Source organism: Peromyscus eremicus, chromosome 2, assembly GCF_949786415.1.
Source record: "Peromyscus eremicus chromosome 2, PerEre_H2_v1, whole genome shotgun sequence".
In the NCBI taxonomy this organism is placed as follows: domain Eukaryota; kingdom Metazoa; phylum Chordata; class Mammalia; order Rodentia; family Cricetidae; genus Peromyscus; species Peromyscus eremicus.
In genome coordinates, this window is record NC_081417.1 from 65,946,225 (window position 1) to 65,968,254 (window position 22,030).

Consider the following 22,030-nt stretch of genomic DNA (forward strand, 5'->3'; position numbering starts at 1 on the left):
CAATGAGTATTCCCCTGCATCACAAGCTATCATGAGGAAACAGGGATATTTTCCAGGAAAGGGGTTGGGAAGGAACCTTCAGGGAAGAAGTAGTCCAGTTCAGCCGTCATCCCATAGGTATAGAGAAGGGTTGGGTTTTTCATAGGGGCCTCTGAGGATAAGCAACGATTAAAGATACCCTGGCAAGTTGATACACCCGTTTGGACACCTCAGTGGCCCTTGTCAAAAGAGAAGCTCCAAGCGGCAAAACAATTAGTTGCAGAGCAGCTTCAGTTACATCATATTGAGCCTTCCACGTCACCGTGGAATTCTCCCATCTTTATTATTAAAAAGAAATCAGGAAAATGGAGATTGTTACATGATCTACGCTCCATAAATGCACAGATGGTTATTATGGGACCCGTACAACGAGGTCTCCCTATGCTTACAGCATTACCAAAAGGATGGCCTGTGATAACAATAGACATAAAGGATTGCTTTTTTTCTATTCCCATTCATGAAGAGGATAGACCTAGATTTGCTTTTACAGTTCCAGCCGTTAATCATGAAGCTCCTGATGAACGCTTTCAATGGCGAGTTTTACCACAAGGCATGGCTAATAGCCCGACTATGTGCCAACTTTATGTTGGCCGCGCCATTGACCCTATTCGAAGTCAGTTTCCCAATTTGAAAATTATACACTATATGGATGATCTTCTTATAACTGGAGAAAAGGTTAAGCAAGTCGAAGAATGCTTGCAAAGCCTTTTGAAAGCTTTAGCAAATGCAGAGCTTTATATTAGCCCTGAGAAGTTACAAAAGGGCATACTTGTTGATTTTCTTGGTACCCGTATTTCCCCAGATGAGATTATGCCCCAGAATATTACCTTACAAACTTCATGCCTTCATACATTGAATGATTTTCAAAAATTTTTAGGAAATGTTAATTGGCTAATGGGATATTTGAAAATACCAAAAGGAGACCTTATGCCCCTATATAAGATATTGGAAGGTAATCCTGATTTGACCTCTCCCCGACAATTGACATTGGAAGCTCAAAATTCTATCCAAAAGATACAGGAAGCGTTAAAAACAGCTCAATTAAAAAGATTAGACTATACTCAGTCATTCCAATTAGTAATCCTCCCTACAAAGGTTGTCCCTCTAGGAGTGGTTTGGCAGAATGGACCTCTTTGGTGGCTGCATGGACAAGGATTGGGATCTAAAAATGTCCACTATTATCCCGATTTAGTGGCAAGGCAGGCGTTAAATGGCCTGAAGTGGTGCCTTGAGTTTTTCGGCGAGCCACCAGCAACATTGATAGTGCCCTACACCAAAGAACAAATTGAGATTTTAACAGGTGCGACCTCATGGTGGGCTATTCTTGTGGTTAGTTTTGCAGGATATATTGATAACCATTACCCTAAACATCCTCTGTTAACATTTGCCTCGGAGGATACTGTTTATTTTCCTCGAATCACATCTCAAAATCCCATCATGAATGCCCCTGTAATTTATACTGATGGCTCAAAGACCGGCAAGGGTGCCATGTCCATCGATGGTCAGACCTACAGTTTCCAGTTTCCTACCACCTCCCCTCAGGTAGCAGAATGTCTTATTATACAAAAGGTTTTTGAGAAATATCCTAATATTTCTTTTAATTTGGTCTCTGATTCCCTATATGTTGTCAATTTACTTAAAAATTTGGAAATTGCTGCCTATATACAACCTTCTAGTATGGTGGCGCCGGTATTAAGACAGATTCAAGCCTTGATGTTACTTCGCTCTCAACCTTTTTATGTGACTCATATTCGAGCACATAGCGGGCTTCCAGGGCCAATGTCAGCCGGGAATACGTTGGCAGATGAGGCCACCCGCATAGCCATAGCTGCTTGGATTATGAGTACACCTTGTGAACAGGCACAAAAGTTCCATGATAATTTTCATGTATCTGCTAACACCTTGCGCCTGAAGTTCAATATCTCCAGGGAACAAGCTCGTAAGATTGTCAAAAACTGCCAACATTGTGTTGCCTTTCACCATCCACCGCATATAGGAGTTCTCCCCAAAGGGCTGAAACCCCTAGCCTCGTGGCAAATGGATGTTACCCACATCTCAGAGTTTGGGAAACAAAAATATGTTCACGTTTCAGTGGATACCTTTTCTGGCATTATTTTTGCCACTGCCATGACTGGTGAAACGACACGCCATGTCATTGCCCATTGTCTAGCTGCATGGGCCAGCTGGGGTAAGCCTTTGTTCTTGAGAACGGATAATGGTCCGGCTTACACTTCTTCCTCATTCCATTCCTTTTGTGCAACAATGGATGTTCAACACTCCACTGGCCTCCCTTATAATCCACAGGGACAAGGCATAGTGGAACGTGCAAATCGTACTATTAAAGAACTGCTTCAAAAACAAAAAGGGGGAATAGGGCGCACCCCTGGCGAGCGCCTCTCCTTGGCTCTTTTCACTCTTAATTTTTTAACTTTGGATGAAGCATCTAAGACCTCTGCTGATCGCCATGTGGGCGTAACACCAGTCCTTCGGGAGATGGTGTTATGGAAGGATGTGCTAACAAATAAATGGATGGGCCCTGACCCCGTATTACGTAGGTCAAGGGGATCTCTTTGTGTTTTCCCACAGAATGCAAGAGACCCGATTTGGGTGCCGACAAGACTAACACGAGGGGTACAACAACATGAGGAAGATGGAGAAGATGATGCTGACCTTCCTGAGAATTTGAAATGTTACAATTGAATTTCACCGCCTCTATTGCTGCCCTAAATCAGACGCGTGCTCATTTGACCACCTTGGGAGAATTTACTGATTTTTTGGTCACAGCTGCATCTTATGTGAAGGAATGGGCTGGGGTGTGGGCGATGGGAACAGTGGGCTTGATTGGTCTAGTCATACTGGGTTGGATCCTCTGTAGGTTGATAAAGCGCAATCGTACAGAGCGTACACTTATGCTCAAAGCTATGGCCGCCCTGGATGCTGGCGGTTCCCCAAGTATCTGGTTGGCCCAGCTGAGGGAACTGTAGGCTGTCCTTGCACTCGGAGGGCTCTGCCCATTGCACCCGATTAGGAAGCCTATGATACTGCTCCTGCACACGGAGAGCTATGCTCATTGCACCCGTTTTGAGAGTATCATTGTTCCTCCTACTCAGCACTCGCCCATCGAGCAGGAAGCTCATCATGAGGAGACTCCTAGCTCTGGGTTGCCAAAAACAAAAAGGGGGAACTGCAGCAGTCCGCTGGCTCAAACGCCATTACAAGATGGCGCTGGTTTCCTGTTTATCCCGAATGCTAACGTGTCGCTCTCCCGCCCGATAGTACTGACCAATCAGCTTACCGCCCAAGCTCCGCCCCCAGAACCTGCATATAAGCCAGCTTGCCCCGGCGCCCGGGGCCCTCCTCCCGTACCAGCTCTCCCGAGAAGCCATAACCGAGCAGCGTTCAATAAAACCGTGATAGAGGAAGAATCTTGGAGTCGTGTCTTGCTTCCCCGCTGGTCGGGGCGCGCCGCAACGTGCCTTGTTTTGAGCCCTTTAGCATTACAAATACACAGTGTGCGACCCGTCCTGGGGCAGCAGAGTTAAAAAAGAATTGTTCGAGAACGATTCATTTCAAAAATATAAAAAAGGTGCATGCATGTCTGTCTCCCCAAGGTCTGCCCTGCTAAAAACTACATCTGCGTAAGAATCTAGTTTGCATTCCTTTTTTAAAAAAACATACAAAAAGCAGTCATCTACAGGCAGTTTCCCCAGATTTTCACAGAGTGAAATGATCCTCTCCTTGATGACGCCATCACGTTGTGACCCGTGTCTCCAGAAGCCTGCGAAGGAAAGGGGGAGTCATTAGAGGCACAAGCTTGCTCTGCTGTAATGACCTGTGTGTTAAATTCGAGGTGGAGGATGTGATGCTGGGGTCCAAATCCCTCCTCAGTGAGGGATGAAGCCAGGGCTGATGGGGGGTGGGCACAGTTCTGGGGCCATAGGAATATTCAAGACCAAAGGCCAGATATTCCAAGGAGGCAGACTCCAGCTTATAGGAAAGGCCTTCTCAAGCCCTAAACAGTCCCAATATGGCTGTATGGTGGTGGTAAGCATTTCATTCCAGGAGGCCCACAACCAAGGGCTGGCCAATAGTTCATGCTGTAGAGGGAGCTCAAGACGTGGATGTGAACCACGTTCTTATAAATGATATAAAACAATACATATAATCACATATATCATGCATAATAAAAAACTTGAGTATTGGGAAGACAACTTAGAAGATCTGATTTCCCAGCTTTGCTGAAGTCCTATGGTTTCACACGTCCATGTTTTTCTCTCTATGCCTAGGACTTCTGATGACTTACAGAGACCTTCACCCCCAGGGCCACTTCCTCAGTGACTCCTTCCTTTCAACCTCCCCGGTATAGACTCTGCTGCCTCGTGCCCATTACTCTCCCCAGACTGTGCTGATGTCTGTCATTTCTCTGTACATGCTCTCTCTTTTTAAAAACGTGTCGATTTATTATGTATCCAGTGTCTTTTAATTATGCTTACAGTGCTCTGTCTGCATATATCCCTGCAGGGCAGAGGAGGGCACCAGATCTCACTACGGATGGTTGTGAGCCACCATGGGGTTGCTGGGAATTGAACTCATGACCTCTGGAAGAACAGCGAGTGCTCTTAACCTCTGAGCCATCTCTCCAGCCTCTCTGTATATTCTCTACAGAACTGATGGAAGGCAGTCCAACAAAAGCAGTCAGAAGGATCAAGGGTTTAGAACCACAGCAAAATCCTTCTGTTTTTAAGAATGTCTATCACAGATGGCTCAGCAGCTACGAGCACTGGCTGCTCTGGCAGAGGACCTGGGTTCGGTTCCCAGCACCCACATGGCAGCTCACAACCATCGGTAACTGCAGTTCCAGGGGATCCAATGTCCTCTTGTGGCCTCCACTGGTATTAGGCATTCAGGCAAATACTCATACACATAAAAAATTTCAAAAATAAAAGAAAGTCAACTACACTTATTTCTAATTCTTCCTGTTCTATCAGACCTTGCTGTTCATGATGGTAACTCTGAAACCTGTGAGAGGACCATGCTGCCTTCTGGCTCTAGTGAGTGTGTGTGTGTGTGAGTGTGTGTGTGTGTGTGCGCGCGTGTGTGTGTGTGCGTGTGTGTGCGTGTGTATGAGTGTGTGTGTATGTGTGTGTGTATGAGTGTGTGTGTGCGTGTGTGTATGAGTGTGTGTGAGTGTGTGCGTGTGCGTGTGTGCGTGTGTGTATGAGTGTGTGCGCACGCGCGCGTGTGTGCGTGTGTGTGCGTGCACGTGTGTGTGCGCGTGTGCGTGTGTGCGCGCGTGTGTGTGCGTGCGTGCGTGTGCGCGTGTGTGCGTGTGCGTGTGTGCGCGTGTGCGTGCGTGTGTGTGCGTGTGTGTGTGTGTGCGTGTGTGTGTGTGTGTGTGTGCGTGTGTGTGTGTCTGTGTGTGTGTGTGTCCATGTCCCACTTCATCCACCTGGCACAGTTGTGTGACTTGCTATGGCCAATGATCCATCAGCGAATGTGACATCACTTTTGAGCGGAAACTTGAGTGAGACGACGCACACTTCCTGCTCCTCCTGTCTGTCATAAGAACGGACATGACCCGCACCAGGGCTGCTGCTCCGACCTGGCTTTGATTGGGAAATCAGTGGGACAGAGTCACAGTCACGTCTCTTATGCCACAGGGAGGGAGACAGAAATGACTTGGGATGTGTACCATGTTCCTCACAGGAGGTCGGCGGGAACTTGGGAGTGGAGGCTTTTGTATCTGCTCAGATCGAGGACCGTCACCGTGCTGTGGGACTGAGCCTCTCCGATGGCATTGGCCGCGTGACAGTGGTACACCCCCTCATCTTCCTTCCTCAGAGGGTTGATCTAGAAACACAACGGACAAGTTTATAGGATTGCACACGGCACGCGTCACACTCAAAACTGACAACCTTCTTCAGCGTTCCTTCTTTTCAGGCAGGCTCTCAAACTCACTATGTAGCTGAGGATGATCCTGAACTCCTGATCTTCCGGTTTTCACTTCTCGAGTGCTAGGATGAGAGGTCTGTGTGACCACGCAGGGTTTCTGTGGCGCTGGCAAGCCAACACTGGGCTTCCTGGGTGCTAAGCAAGGACTCCACCAACTGAGCCACACCCCAGCCTGTACTCAGTTCACAACAACAGAGCTGCATGGTTGTTGCTTTTCAGAATCTGACAGGCCGCCTGGTTTCTTTGACAGGCCGCCTGGTTTCTTTTCTTACCATGGAGACAGGCACACTGCGACACTGCCTTTTTAGGGATGCTCTCGAAGGGCCTGCCCTCTGCTGTGGCTCTTGTTTTAATGGTCTCTCTGTATTCTCAGCCTTTACTGTGAGCTTCCTGGCCCTTTCACTAAAAGGTGACAAGGGCTGATTTTGAAGAAAAGGGCATAAATCTTAAGGACAAATATCTACCCAGAAGAGAAGACTGCCAAGTGTTCTTTATGGGGCAGCCTTTACAAGATACCACCAAGAGACCTTGTCCGCAACTTTTCTCACACACAGAAAAGAGAGAATATGCTTGATTTGAAAAGGCCACATACACTCGACTGTGTCCAAAGTCCCTCACCTGGATGAAGAACTACCCAGAGCTGGTGGAAGTGAGGCAGACATCTATTGATTCCCCAGGGTCCAGGGGGGCTTTGCTATGTCCGGCGTGAGATATCAGGGAAAAAAAAAATCTACGTATACTATGTTCTTATGTCTGTTAACTTTATTCCTCTAAGACAAAATTCTATCAATTCAGCTACAGCTCCCCCAGGCATTCAAGGCAGGAACAACTTTAGACATAACAAGCCCTATATTCGTCTACTTTATTTCTCTGGGATGAAATCCTGTCTCCATAACCACAGTTCCGTCCAGTTCCCCAGCTCATAGTCCTGCTAATGACTAACTCCTATGCTTCCAGCCTCATCTTCGTCCTCTGTATCCTCTTTCTCCATCTCTGCTACCCTCTACTACTGGCACTCAGAAAACGCTACTGGAGATCTGCTTACCCTCTAGGGAACCTCTGTCATCCTTGCCTGCCCTTTCTTTCCCTGGGCTTGTGGTTCCCTGCCTCCTCAGGAATGTTGTTTTATCTCTCACCTTGATATGTAAAAATCTCTTTTGTTTTCAGTCCAAGTGCTCTGGAGAAGCACTAGGCCTCCTCAAGGCGAGGGGATGGTCTGAGCTTCATTAGCACAGGAAATGAAGCTATGTGTCTCCTGCCAGCTTGTCTCCTAAGCTCAGCAGGGCAGTTAGTAACTTAGTAGGTTCAGCAGGTCTGGGGAGCTGAACTGTTTACCAATAGGTCTGGGCATGCAAGGATTTCGTAGCAGAAGACAGCTGGAATATTAAAGGCTGGGTAACACCAAATATTCATAATAAATGGCTTTGCCTTTTGACAGACCCTTGGCCGGTTAAAGTTCAGCTTTAATACACAGCTGAATCTCTATGATATATTCTTGCGGCCCCGCAAGAGACATCCCCCCTAAGAACATGCTGGAGTTCACCACCACATCCATATACACTCTCATCTCTCTGGCTTATCCTGTACTAACAGCCCCTGACCACTGCAAATCACTACAGGCTGTGGGGCAGTCAGGTACACAGTATCATTAACTCACACCAGTCAGGAGAAACACTCCATCCTTCTGGGAAGCTCCTTAAGCAGGAAGGTGAACAACTCAAAAGAACTTCAGGAAGTCCCTGAAACTGAGTAAATTCACTAGGCCCCTCCCTGCCAGAGTAAGCAATAAAAACTGAGAGTCCCCCTGAGACAGAAGGAAGCTGAGCTTCAAGACTGAGACCAGACCAGCTGCCTGGAAGAGGTTTAGACCAACTGAGGCACCTGGAAAGGAACTCTCCAACCTGTTGAGCTGCCTGCAGGCTGCACAATGTGCTCCAGGTTCCCAGCTTTGTGAGCTGTCACCCATGCTGGGGTGGGCTTTGGGGATGCAGCTGTCTTTGAATCATTTCTGCTCCTGTAAGTGATCCTAATAAAACTCATTGGTTCACCAAATTGGACTTCGATGGTATCCATACTGTGGTCTGTCATGGGAATCCTTGTCTGGGGTGTGTAGACGTGTGTGTGTGTGTGTGTGTGTGTGTGTGTGAGAGAGAGAGACAGACAGACAGACAGAGACAGAGACAGAGAGACAGAGACATCTCCCCAGGAAAGTTTTGTCACACAACACGGGGAGAAGGGTGAGTGTTACTGGTCTCATTTTATAGGAGACTCACAGCTACCCCACAGGCTGTTAGGTCACAAGAAACCAAGGCTAAGACAGCAACAGTGACTGACCAGCCTCAACCTTAGCTCCTGCTCAAACAAGTGCCATTCCCTTATCTTAGCAAAAATGTTCTGAGTCCTGTTAAGGGTGCCCTGCAGGAGAACCCCGATGCTCCAGCTCCCTCTAGGTAGGAGCATTAGCTTCTTGTGGCTGCTGTCACAAATAGTTCCAACTTTAGCAGCTTAACACAACACCAACTTATCGACCTTCAAAATGGGTCCAGCAGGCTCAAATCAGGGTATGTCCAGCATCCCTACACCTTGAGGGTACAATGTGTCTTCTTGCCTTGGCCAGCCTCCAAGGGACACCAGCACCATATGGCTCTGTCCTCTGTCTTCAGTTCAGTTATGGTGGAAGCACCTCTCTCATCCTGCAGTCCCTTCTGCCTCCTTCCTCCTCATATAGACTCACCTTTAAATTAGACCAACCTGGGTAATCCATTAAGTTTCCTGTGACGCTAACAGCATGTGACTTACTTGCAAGTCTCCCTAGGCAATCTCATCTTAAAGCCTTAACCCCCACTTGCCACATAGGGTAGCCTATCCACAGCTGGGCACTGGGACATCTTTTAGGGCCACTGCAGCAGATCACTTATTGTGGTGGTTTAAATGTAACTGGCCCCCATCATCTCACAGGGAGTGGCACTATTTGGAGGTGTGGCTTTGTTGGAGTGGGTATGGCCTTGCTGGAGGAAGTGTGTCACAGTGGGGGCAGGCTTTGAGGCTTCTTATGCTCAGGATACCGCCCAGTGTCTCACTCGAATTCCTGTTTCTTGCAAGATGTAGGACTCTCAGCTACTTCTCCAGCATCATGTCTGCCTGCATGCTGCCACGCTGCAGCATCATGATGATAATGGATGAAACCTCTGAACTCTAAAGTGAGCCACCCCAATTAAATGTTTTCATTTATGAGAGTTGTCACGGTCATGGGGTCTCTTCACAGCAATAAAAACCCCAACTAAGATACTTATACTCTTGGGAGCTATCTAACCCTGCCCACTCCAGAGGGTCCAGTGGGACAGACAGGGACAAGCTGGAGCTGGTGGCACACGCCAGTTATTTTGTGGGCTGGAGCAAAAGGTTAAGAATTTGAGGTTAGCCTGGGCAACTTAGTGAGACCTTGTCTCAAAATTTTAAATGTTTAAAAATTACATTTATTTACTTATTTTGTGAATACACACATATATATGGAGACCAGAGAACAGCTTGTAGAAATCAGTTCTCTCCATCCTCCATGTGGGTCCTGGGGATTGAACTCAGGTCAAGCACCTTTACCCACCAAGCCTTCAAACTAAAAATTTGCCATCAGCCTTCAAAATAAAAATCTGAAGTGAGGTCCTGGGTTCGATCTCCAGCCAAGCCAAAAGAAAAGAATAGGGAACAGTTTTAAAAGTATAACATGTCATGGGAAGACAAAGCGTGGTTTGTTGATAATATCCAATAATCTGAAACACTCACCAAAATCCAGGATGTGGTCTCATGGTCAGAAGGGCCCCCACGCACCTGGACAGCTATATTGACATGGTCTCCAGGCAATTCCTCCAACTCCTCAGTGCCCTCAGGAGAACCCACGACCTATATGAGGCACAGAAAGCATGCACAGTTTAGAAAAATAATCCTGAGCCTGGCTGACACCCCCTCACCCCAGGCCTCTGGCCACCTGCATCCTCCCCAAGACTCCAAGGCAGAAATCCAAATGCCTGTCATTCTTATGCAAATAACTCAGCCGTCTTTTAAATCTGTGTCTATTAAGTCTGTGTCTATTGGACAGCGCCACCTGCTGGACAGTGAGGTTGCCAACTTCGCCAAAGGGTGGAGGAGGATGGGAATAGCTGTGGATTTCACAGTCCTAATCAGAGCTGGCGGGGCAAGGGGTCAACTAAACTTGTGACCTTTGCCAGTCTCAGAATTGGCCCTCAGTGTTCAGGACATGATTGAGTCTCGGTCACCAGTCTGTTTATAGCTCCGTGCCACAACAGAGCAGGGTCTAAGGACCCAGCAGCTGTTAGTACGTCGCTAGCAGAGCTTTCTAAGGCACCTAAAGTGACCAAATGAACAAGTGGTATGGGAAGGAATACAACCTCGCCTTTGGAGAGAGCTCTAGGGTGGCAGCTTTGATGCATGGGGCTGGAGTATCTTTGTCTAATCCTCTGGCCCGCATACAAACACACCTAAGGAAAAACTGTTCACCACCCACGGGTCCTTCTGTTTCTGTCCCTCTCTCCCACGCTCACAACAGGTGCGCATGCACACAGGCAAACGTGTAAATGCTTGGAGAAAATTACCTTCTTCCAGGTGATGACCGGCGTGGGCACAGCCTTCACCTCACACGAAAGGAACACTTGAGCCCCAGTGACATTGTGAACATCTCGAGGTGGCATGAGGACCACAGGAGCTAGGAGAAGACAAAGAACCATCCTTTACCCTGACAGGAGTCCAACCCTGACTTCTGAGGGCCTGCAGGAAGCCCCTCCAGGAGGGAGTAGTGGGTCCTCTGAGGAAGTATACTCCTAGGCCTGGGATCTGCAGGTCTACCTTTGTTTTTACCACTAGAAAAACAGAACCAAAGGGGAAAAGTGATGTCCAGATGTCCGGCGGTCAGTGGTGGAGCTTGGGTCTCAACACCCTCTCTCCCTGAGTACCCCAACACCTCAGCTATCATCTGCGTATTTATTGCTGGCTCCATAGCCCCTGGCTGCTTCCTAGACTCTCACTCTAACTATGGCTCATATAAGTGTCCGTGGGGGGTGGGGTCCCGAAAATCTGGTGACAATCAAAGTTTTCTGAACACATGATGGCCAAAATTTAATTCCAAGTCAAAGAAGGATGAATCTGGGGTGCTCTAATAGTGCTCACACATGTTGTGTCATATAACTTCACGGCAGTTTTGACTTCAGAGCACAGGAGCTCTGCACCATAAATGCCATCTATTGCGCCACACCCCCTAACAGCACTGCCCGACACCCCCTAACAACACTGCCGGACACCCCCTAACAACTCTGCCGGACACACCCTAACAACACTGCCGGGCACACCCCTAACAACACTGCCGGACACACCCTAACAACACTGCCCTACACACCGAGGACCCACGCCCCAAACGCCTCAGTTCAGATTCTAGACAGCCGTGTGTGATGAGCTGCGGCGGTTTGTGGGAATTCTTTGTTTTATTTTTACCGTGCATGCTCTCTGCTCTTACAGAAACATGACCGACTTACAGAAAACAAAGCCCCCTTTTTTTTTTTTTTTTTTTTTTTTTAAGATTGGGCCTCTTTAGCCCAGGCTGACCTCAAACTCTCTACTAGCCAAGGATAACTTCAAACTTGCGATTCTCCTGCCTCCAAGTCCTGAGTGCTGGGATTACAGCTGTTGCCATCAGTTGGCCTGTGGTTAAATTCAGCATTTTATGCACACTAAGCAAGCACTCCAACTGAGGCACATCCCCAGCCCTCTTCTGCCATTTTGTACTAAGTATTATTTATAAGAAGAGGTACAATAAAAAAAAAATCAACTTTGGAAAGTGTTGAAGATACCCTACATCTGGCAGTATGGATGTCAGAGAAGATTCCATTCTTTTTTAAAAGAATTTTAAAAAGGTTTAACTTTCTGTGTATGTTTGTTTTGTCTACACGTATGTCTGCGCACCATGTGTGTGCCCAGTGCCTGCAGAGGCCAGAAGAGGGTGTCACATCCCCTGGAACTGGAGTTACATAGAGTTGTGAGCTGCCATGTGGGTGCTGGGCATTGAACTCAGGACCTCTGGAAGAGCAGTCAGTGCTCTTAACCCCTGAGCCATCTCTCCAGCCCCCAAGATAGAATTCTTTATCTGAAGATAAACAAGCACACCATTGCATTAGGGTACAACACAGCTTGTACCATCAGTGAATGGTAGAAATCATACATACATTAAAGAACTGTGCTGTGGGATGGGCTGTATGTCAAATGTGTTGCTCTGATTGGTCAATAAATAAATCACTGATTGGCCAGTGGCCAGGCAGGAAGTATAGGCAGGACTAACAGAGAGGAGAACTGAGAGAACAGGAAGGTGGAGGGAGACACTACCAGCCGCCACCATGACAAGCAGCATGTGAAGATGCCGGTAAGCCACGAGCCACGTGGCAAGGTATAGATTTATAGAAATGGATTAATTTAAGATGTAAGAACTAAATAGCTAGAAGCCTGAGCCATTAGGCCAAATAGTTTAAATAATATAAGCATCTGTAGTTTATTTTATAAGTGGGCTGTCGGACTGCCGGGGCTTGGCAGGTCCCGGAGAGAAAACTCTCCAGCTACAGAACTGTTTAAAGTGTATTTCTCTATGATTTATTACCAATGTTTGATGTGTATTTGCATGCTTACTTTATAGACTCTGTACTCAGGGTTACCTAGGGATTTCTCAGGTCCTACAATGGAAAAGCTTTAAGAACCCTGAGGGGTGGTGTCAAGTTTCCAAGGGCAGAGACACTTTTCTGCCTCTGTGTAGAGGGGTTTCAGTGAAGAGGGACTTGGGGTTTTGTTTCTTTAAGAGGACCTGAGAACCTGCAGCACCGGTTAGACCCTTAGCTCACCCTTTGCACAGCGCTTCTTGACTCACTGGGGATCTGTTCGGCTAGCATCAAGTCTCATCCAGAGGTACCTCGATGCCCTGGCCTTCCCTGTGCTCAGGACTTACTGCTCCTACTCTTGCCCCAACTCCACAGGAGGATTGACTACCAACCCTACAGGCCTAGCTACACAATCAAGTCCTAAACAGGGTTCTGTTCATATTTGACCAGCTGCATCACAGCTGGCCTCGGGGGCCAGGGGTCTCTACCTAGTCTCACCGGTACCAGACAGCAAGTCCAGCCATGAAGTCTGGCAAGGTGGAGGCCTGGCCAAGGGAAGGCTATCAGCTCTTGTCTCTTCTCTGGTGACTTGAGGAGACCCCTGCTTCCCCGGGCTGTAGAGGGAACCAGCCATGGAAGGAGAAAGCCATTACTGCGGTAGCCTGACATGTAAGGAAGAGTCGGGCAGATGTGGCAGACAGATCACTAGATGAAGAGAACACGGCACATAAAAGAGAAACACCACCATTCTGGAGCCAGCAAACCGAACAGTATGGTAGGGCCTGTGCCCACTGGGATCCGGCTGCAATAAAACACCAGAACAAAGGGAGGGAGGCGAGGTTGACCACGGTGAAGGATGCAGCAGTGGAAGGCCACAGGAAGGAATCACAGATGGTGTGGGCTGCCCTGTGGGTGCTGGGAATCAAACCCGGGTCCTCTGGAAGACCAGCCAGTGCTCTTAACTGCTGAGCCAATACAGAAAGGAGACTGGTATGGGCCCTCCAGACACAGTGAGGGCAGACCTTGTCCGAGCCAGTGCCTGAGCATTTGCACACCCCCAGGAATGGAGCGCTCACTGCAGAGCTGGGCCCCTGGAGGGCTCTAGGAGCAATCTCATTCTCGCGGGAGCGGCTTTTTTCCTTTTTTTTCCCTTTTTTTTTTCTTTCTCCGAGACAGGGTTTCTCCGCGTAGCTTTGGAGCCTGTCCTGGAACTCACTCTGTAGCCCAGGCTGGCCTCGAACTCACAGAGATCCTCCTGGCTCTGCCTCCCGAGTGCTGGGATTAAAGGCGTGTGCCACCACCACCTGGCTGGAGAGATGGCTCAGCTGTTAAAGGCTAGGCTCACGACCAAAAATATAAGAGCAGCTTCTTTCCTGCCGTCACCACCTGATGTTGCCGGGGCCGGAGCCCTTGGTACAATGGCTCTCCGGTGAGTACAGACTGCCTGGCCCACGCCAGGCCACCTACCCCTTCCAATCAGCCACGCTTCCAGCTCTGCCCACGTGACTGCTCTCTAAAGGGATGTCCAAACCCACACCCAAGAGTGCAGCCGGTGCTCCGGTGATGAGAGCCCCCCAACTTCCAACACGCCCTGCAGCCACAGACCCACACAGGGGTTGTCTGGCAGAAGCCCCATCTGTGACAACAAAGAGGGGCTAATTTATTCACATCCTCCAGCCGGCACCTCCTCACAGCCACACAGGCGAGTCCAGCTGCAAGACCTTCCACCCACAAGCCTGTCCCCACACTGCTGTGGGACAGTCATACGGCCCCTGATTCCAGGGCCATCAATAGGTTCCAGAGGGACGCTCCGTCAACGTGTTTCACTTCCCTTCAAGTAAAGTCATAAATTTTAAATGAGACTTCATCACTCCCTTTCAGGGCTAAATGAATAAACCAGTAAATCACATTTCCTCCGCGCGCTCCTCGAGTCTCCCTCTCCCTCTCTTTCAATAACTACAATTAGGAAGGACTGTCTAGGGAAGGCTGCTCTTGCCACCGCTTTCACGGCAGGAGACACCATTTCTTTTACAAAGGAGACCCCTGCTCTCAGCGTTAAAGCAACATTTCCCCATACATTTATTTATCTATAAATTTGCATGCTGCATTCAGCTCATTCTGGTGCACAGATCCATGTTGAACTGATGCATACGGCTGGGAAGTCACCGTTGGAAGCAGAGCAGTTCTGTGACCTTGAAAGATTTCCTCAGGCTGCCTGTTGTCAGTCATCTTCTTTTAATTTCAATGTATCTGGCGTTAAATTTGTGTTCTTGGCCATAACCGCTCTGCACAGTCAATAACAATCAAGGTAATAGCAACGCGCTGTCAGTCTGCTGGCTGCCTACAGCTGTTAACGCCCTCCTTTCCAGCAATCTTAACGCACGCCAGCAGGGGGAGCTGGCCAGGGTTAGCCCAACCTCAATGGTGGGAGGTGGGATTCCTCTTTCTGGTTGTGCCTTTCCCCTAGAGGACTCTTCTGCCTCCTCACACCAGCCCTGGAAGGTTGGTGTTTTAGCTCTCATTTTACAGCCAGGGAACTAAGGCTTAGGAAGGTGAAGGGCCTGGAGGAACAGGGACTCAAATTCCCGCCACGGTTCCATACCATTCCACACTATTTTTGAAACTGAGACAACTGTTATTTGGGTGGACTCCGTCCCAGAAGAAGAGAGCATCCTTTTAGAGACTGTGTCAAGGGTTCCCAGGCACAGTGGTTTGCCAGGAGGCCTCACAGCTTACAGGGTGTAGTCACATAGTCACAACCCATGTCAAGTCAAGGATACAGAGCAAACTCACCCGAAAGGAAAGTCAGGTAGGGGATCCAGGCGCCAGCGACCAGGGGAACCACACAGGGGACAGCCGTGGATTGAGACACTACCATGAAGTGCTGTGTAGTCGGGAAGCCCACGAGGGGCTTGGCACCAGGGTTTAGTGGGGGCTGATCACACAGGTATTGAATTATGTACCAAAGTCTCAGATCCCTAGATGGGTGGAGAAGTGACCTCCAAAGCTTATGTGCTGGAGGCTGAGTTCTCAGAGTGCTATGGGGTGGGGGTGGTAGTGTAACTGCCCATTCAGGAAGTGGAGCCCAGCAAGAGGTCTTTAGGTCACTAGAGGTACTATTTCAGAGGGGACTGCAGGGTTCTGGTGCCTTCTCTCTTCGGCTTCCTGGCTTGGGAGGTAAGCAGTGTGCTCCACCACACACTCCTGCTGGCCTGGGCTGTTCTGGCCAGGGGCGAAAAGAGGAATGAGGCTACGGATTCTGGACTGGAACCCCCAGAACCTGGAGCCAACAGAAAGCCATTCTGTCATGGTCACTGTGGGATTCATGGTGATGAAACATCAACATGGACCACCCTCCGCCGTTCAGGCAGTGAGCCACGCCCCTCAGTTCTGGGAATGGTTTCCTTTCCTCAAGTCCAGGCTCTCGGAAGCCAGCCACAGGCCAACCTTGCCAGTTGATCATTCTGAAGTGACAGTCTCAGGCCAGTTATTTGAGCTCTCTTCTGCACAGGGAGGAAACATTCCACATATCACCTCCCAGCCATGCCCACGAGAGACTCCCCATAACACTAGCAGGACATCTCTGGTCCTCACACTACTCAAGTGTGACAGCGGGGTGCTCTGTGACTACCAGAGCCTGGAAGAACGGTACGGTGGGCAGGGAGAGCTTAAGGAAACCCACTTCAAGTTCTGTCTAGGCTGTGTGTCCAGTGTCATGCTTCAGTTTCAGCTGCAGCTTCTTCAGATTGGACACGGCACCCATCCGCCTTGGGACCTGAGTCAGTCCACGGCTGGCTGGCTGGTGCTGTGGGATGGTCTGTATGTCAAATGTGTTGCTGATTGGTCAATAAATAAATCACTGATTGGCCAGTGGCCAGGCAGGAAGTATAGGCGGGACTAACAGAGAGGAGAATTGAGAGAACAGGAAGCTGGGTGAGGGAGACACTGCCAGCCGCCACCATGACAAGCCGCATGTGAAGATCCCGGTAAGCCACAAGCCACGTGGCAAGGTATAGATTTATAGAAATGGATTAATTTAAGATATAAGAACAGTTAGCAAGAAACCTGCCACGGCCATACAGTTTGTAAGCAATATAAGTCTCTGTGTTTATTTGGTTGGGTCTGAGTGGCTGTGGGACTGGCGGGTGAGAGAGATTTGTCCTGACCGTGGGCCAGGCAGGAAAACTCTAGCTACAGGCTGGCACTGTTCCTATTAGGTCCGTGGCAAGACAGAGACATTACAGTGGAAGGGCAGAATGGAAGAAAGCTGTTCACCTAATGGCTGCCAGGGAGCAGAGCGGGGAACAGAGATGGTTCTTGGGACAAGACTTCCCCTAAGGCACGGATGCCCACTTACTTCCTATAGTGGGGCCCCACCTCCCGAAGACTCTACCACCCCCAATAGTGCCAGAGCTGGGGACTAAACCTTTAATACACAAATCTTCCCGGAACACTTCATATTTAAGCCATGACATGCCCGCTGCCTGCCCTCCACGGCGGAAGTGAGGAAGACCCCCTGCAATCTGCCCCGGTGTCCTAAGGAGGGACCCAGGGACACAGCAGCTCCTGCGACCCACAACAGACCTTTCTATTGTACTGTGTTTGCAGCCCTCTGCTGACCTCTGGTGACAGGTCCTATCTGGTGCTACCAGAGGTCATGACCCTCAACCCTCAGGATCTCCCGAGTTCAGAGGTCCTGCAGTGGTTCCATGCCCTGCAGGCTGGGGATGGATGGAAGTGATCTTCAAAGAGCCCAGGACATAGTTTCTCATTTCAGTGTTGTCAGGGCCGCCATCATCCTGGGAGGAGCAGGGTTTTCCTTCCCATCTACCTTTGACCAGAATAAAGTGACTTTTCAGGAGGGCTGGCGGCTCCTGGCAGATCCAGTCTTCTAAATGGATCAGCTCCATCTTTCTAAGTCTTCCCTGCTCAGCACTTGCTTTCTTCTCATGCTCACAGCAGCCCAGGAAATCCAGGATGGCACGGCTCCATCCATTCCAGGGCTAGACAGGAGGTCACAGTCACTCAGCTGTGTGTGGTCAGAGGATGTAGGGACCACTGCATAGGCAAAACAGTACTGGGGAGACTCAGCTGCCTGGGAGTCCAGGTGCTGCCTGCTGCTGCTTAGGCAGGCTGTGAACCATTGTCTGCTCGGGAAGAGAACACTGCCCCACACCCTCTGGCATGCAGGAACATAATGACGGTGTCTGTGTCAGCTGTGTGGATCTGCACAGATCAAAGGACCTGTATTATTATTACTGCATGTGGTGGTCTGTCTCCCTACCCTTTCCATTAAATGGGTCCTTGGTGGCTGAATGAAAGATCGTCCTACATGCCTCAGAGATTTAAGTAAATGGTGTCATGGAAAGCAAGAATAGCCAAAGTCGTCCCCCAGGACCCTATCTGCTTGTATTAAGACACACACAAGCAAAGGATTTAATGATCAACGTGCCGAACAGGCTTGATAATTTATGCTTATAATCACGGTTGGATGTGGAAGGAGCCCAGCTTAATCCCACTGCCTGCAGCCTGTGACTCAAATCCCCTCCCTCGGCATTCATGAAAGGCTTTGGAACACGAGGCCCCTTTCTTTGTCCCTCTCACAAAGTGGCATTCGCCGCCTCTTCTGTTACCTGGTAACACGTACCTCGGGCTTCTAAATGGAGCAGGAATTCCAACGAAGGTGAATTTTCTAAGGTTCAGGAGCTCAAGCTCTGAGAAGTTGCTAGGGCTCAAAGGCTGGAGCCGGATGGCAGGGATCTGTCAAGAACCAGGCAAATGGGCCTGGGGCCCTGTCTCAGCTGGGGCCAGCCATGCAGCTTCAAGAAATCCCCTGGTGTGCCTCAACGTTCCCTTTTATTAAGGCAGTGGTTCTCAACCTGTCAGTCGAGACCCCTTGGAGATCGAATGACCCTTTCCCAGGGGGTCACCTGAGACCATCGGAAAACACAGATATTTACATTACAAGTCATAACAGTATCAAAATTCCAGTTATGAAGTAGCAATGAAAATAATTTTATGGGTGGGGGTCACCACCACATGAGGAGCTGTATTAAAGGGTCGCAGCATTAGGAAGGTTGAGAATCACTGCATTAAGGGGATAGGTAAGCCCTCTCCCCTTCTTCTGGTGACTGCAAAAATCCAGGACAACAATTCATGCAAAGCAATGTTTAACAATAAAAGGCACACATAGGTCTTCCATGTACAGGGCTCAAAGGACGCTCTCAGTATTAGGCAGTGGGCAATTCTGAGCAAAGGCTTCTGGGAAGGGCAGCATCTAGACCCAAACACTGCCACCACTGTCCCATGGAGGCATCACTGGTCTCCACTGGGAAGGAGCTAATCAATATATGTATGAGTCCTCATCTCATTAAAGCCGAGGTACCTGGGTGCTGGAGGAGTCTGGGGGGAGCTGAGGAGGAGTGACTGTCACCAATACTGAAGTAAAACTGTCTGTTTCCCTTCAAACGGGGTCCCCTGGGGCTTTGTTAAAAGTGCTCCCGCTGTGTCTTTTGAATTAAAGATGGCTTCAGGGCAGCCCAGAATGAGGTGTAGCCAGAGTGGGAAACAGCCCCTGTGCAGGAGCCCATGCCTCCCTGAGATATAAGGCAAGGACCACACAAGCTTGTGAAGACAGAGGTGACAGGTAGAACACCAGGTCTCAGGTGGGTGACACAAGCCCTGGTGGAGAGGCCAGCTGAGCTCAGGAGTGCCACTAATGAGGGCCTGGAAATTGGCTTCTGAATTGCTCCCTTTGGCTCGGAGGACCTCTTTATTCTCCAGGCTGGAGCCCAGGGCGGGGCTCAGAGCCCATAGATCAGAGCCGAGGGGCTGGCACATTTACTTGTCATTTGGTAATTTTCAGTGAATTAGGGGTGTGGGTTTTCCATCTGCCATCTGTCTGTACTCTGGTAACCATAGCAACCACCATCTGCCTGACTTAATATTATCAAGTCCACTCCTGAAAGAGTGCTGGACAAGGGGTTGGGGCCTGGGAGGTGGCAGCCTTTCGTGGACATCTTGGACAAGTCCCCTGCTTTCTCTGGGTCTGAGTCTCCCCTGCATAACAACAGCTTTGAGCCACATGCCTTGAAGGGGTCTTTCTCCCAGGAACAGAATACCACCCCAGGGAAAAATTCCCGGAGCCCATCAGCACTAAGAAGCTTTGGGTGGCCTGGTCAGCATTTCTTCTGTGTCCTGTGCGTGTGCCATTAGTGCTACCTGTCTCAGACAAAGGGAGCTGCCTGTGAACCAACTGCTGAGGAGGCAGATTGTAAAGACAGTGACAGAACTACCAGAAGGAAAGACGGGAAGGTGTCGGTGCCTCGGGCACAAGCATTCCACGGAGAGAGGGGCATCAACCATGCCTCCTGGGGCCGCTGTGGCTGAACAGGAAAACAATCGGGCTTAAAGTCACTGGGGGAGCCAGGAGCTACCCAGGAGTACCTCCCCCCCCCCCCCCCCCCCCCAGCCAGCACTGTCCTCCATTGGAGCCTGAACTAGGAAAGAGCCGTGGTGACTTTTCTGTGTAACCCAGAAAAGGGCCTGCTTCATCAGCCTCTTATTGTTTCCCTGTCTAGCAGGCTTCCTGCCCCATCGCCAACAATCCATCAGAATCCTGGGTTTGAGCACATTTCCATGGAATATTTGGAAGTAGAGGAGAAAAACAATACCAAGAACTATTTAAGGCCTGGAAAAAGAGCCACCAGGTGTCTTTCCGGAAGCTCTAACTTGGGCATTTGGTGTAGACTTCATCTCCCAGCTCAGGCCAGAAATCTCGAGAAGCCTGAAGCACAGGATGCTTGGCAGCATCCCAGGGACTGGCCAGCCATCACACTTACCATCCAGACAGACTAGATGGGTTGTTCTCTGAAAGCTCCTGGCCATGTCATACCCCCACACACAGGCAAAGCAGGCTAGCTTTTCTCGACATCCATAGACGCTGACTGATGTTTTGGTTTTAAAAAAATTACCCAGGACAGTGATCAGTTAGGGCATCAGTGGATGGGCAGTGGGATGTTAAGCTTTGAAGACCCTGGCAACTGAGAGTTTTTTTTACTCATTTCCTTAAAGTAGGATACTTCAAATTACGTGCACTTCAGACTGGGTCAGCCTCTTTTCAGAGCTCAAGTTTCCAAAGGTCTCCTCCTCTAAGGATGGACGTTCCCTGAGGGCCTTAGTCTGGGTCTCACTGGATACCCAGTATCCTGGTGCTCTGTCTTGGTGACTCTTCAATCCCATGTGGGACTTCTGCTCTCTGGGAATCCTCACCTTCCCTTCCTCTCTATTCAAACAATCCACTTGGCGCGGGAACCACTCCAATCCCCATTTTCAAAAAACTGAAACAGCAGGTTCTTAAGCATCCATATCCCTGTTTGCTCTAGGGCAGGCAGGGTGTAGATTTCGCCCCAGTCTCCCCAACATGAAATTAAGATGCTAAATACTGTCCCTGCAGGGGAGACTGAGGCCCAGGTGGTGTCGTCCACTTCTGTGCAATAAAATTCTTTGTCCCACACCTTAGAGCATTGAGTTCCCGCTTTTTTCCATCTGCCTGGGCCTTTCGGAGTTAAACCCCACTCACCGAACTCGCAGGGGCCATCGCGTGCCTTGTGCAGGTGGCCAGGGTGCATGCGGGGTGCGTGCCGGGCGCGCAGACGTAGCGCGCAAATGCTGGAGTAGGAGCGGCCGTCGGAGCCGCAGACCGTGCCGCGCTGCGCGCACACGCAGAGCCCGGTGCCCTCGGGCGCCGTCCCCGCGGCGCGACTCGCGCACACCAGACCGGGGCCACAGCGTGCGCCCACCCGTCCCCCGCAGCTTGCGCCCTCTGCGCCCAGGCAGCGTGCGCAGCAGCCGCACTCATCGCGCGCGGAGATCCAGGGCGCTGGGCAGGGCGAGGGCACGGGGCAGCGATCCAGCCGACACGGGCTGCACTCGGGGTGTCGTCTGCCCGCGTCGCGGAGCCCGAGGCCCCCGGTCAGTGACGGCAGCAGCAGGAGCAGCAGCGGCAAACGCGGCATGGCCGGCTCCCGGACGGACGGCAGCAGCGCCTCTGCTCCGCTTAGCGCTCGGCGCGCGCAAAGCCACCGCGCCCGCCCCGCGCCCGCTGATTGGCCCGGCCCGCACCGCGGGGCGCCCCTCGGCCCGGGACCGACGCCGCGCGGCCCTACCGGCGCGCCGAACAGCAGGGAAGTCTCCAGAACAGCTCTGCCACCTCCGATTGAATGGTGGGGATGGGGGCGGTGAGGTGGGGGAGCCTCCCGGTCCAAACGACAACTTGTCCACCAGTCTCAAATGTTATGACTCTCAATCCTCCCACCAGGATGCCCTATTTTATTTTGCCCTCTTTCCAGTTTTGTTTGGTAAAAGAAATTTCTAGTTTAAGATGTCAGATT

The 22,030-nt window shown here is 50.1% G+C and overlaps 2 protein-coding genes across 2 annotated transcripts in view; one reads left to right on the forward strand and one right to left on the reverse strand.

The window, feature by feature from the left end:
* Nucleotides 1-3,566: 3,566 nt before the first annotated feature.
* Igfbpl1 (insulin like growth factor binding protein like 1) lies at nt 3,567-21,685 on the reverse strand. Its single transcript, XM_059255750.1, has 5 exons — nt 21,220-21,685; nt 10,599-10,708; nt 9,772-9,888; nt 5,732-5,889; nt 3,567-3,817 (listed from the first exon to the last, which is right to left on the reverse strand). The coding sequence occupies exons 1-4, from the start codon at nt 21,653-21,655 to the stop codon at nt 5,740-5,742; spliced, it is 813 nt and encodes a 270-aa protein (XP_059111733.1). The 5' UTR covers nt 21,656-21,685; the 3' UTR covers nt 3,567-3,817; nt 5,732-5,739.
* Nucleotides 21,654-22,030, forward strand: part of Ccdc180 (coiled-coil domain containing 180) — a 55,361-nt gene continuing 54,984 nt past the window's right edge. The window contains exon 1 of the mRNA XM_059255799.1: nt 21,654-21,819. Coding sequence (XP_059111782.1) covers nt 21,654-21,819 — 166 coding nt within the window. The remainder of the gene's footprint in view (nt 21,820-22,030) is intronic.

What these genes read in the sequence shown, in the direction of transcription:
- Igfbpl1 (XM_059255750.1), bottom strand. Translation starts at nt 21,655, where the DNA reads ATGCCGCGTTTGCCGCTGCTGCTCCTGCTGCTGCCGTCACTGACCGGG. An exon ending in CGATGGCCCCTGCGAGTTCG is followed by an intron (nt 10,709 to 21,219) that starts GTGAGTGGGGTT and finishes GTCTTCTCCTAG; the next exon opens with CTCCTGTGGTCCTCATGCCA. An exon ending in AGACCACATCCTGGATTTTG is followed by an intron (nt 5,890 to 9,771) that starts GTGAGTGTTTCA and finishes TTGTGTTTCTAG; the next exon opens with ATCAACCCTCTGAGGAAGGA.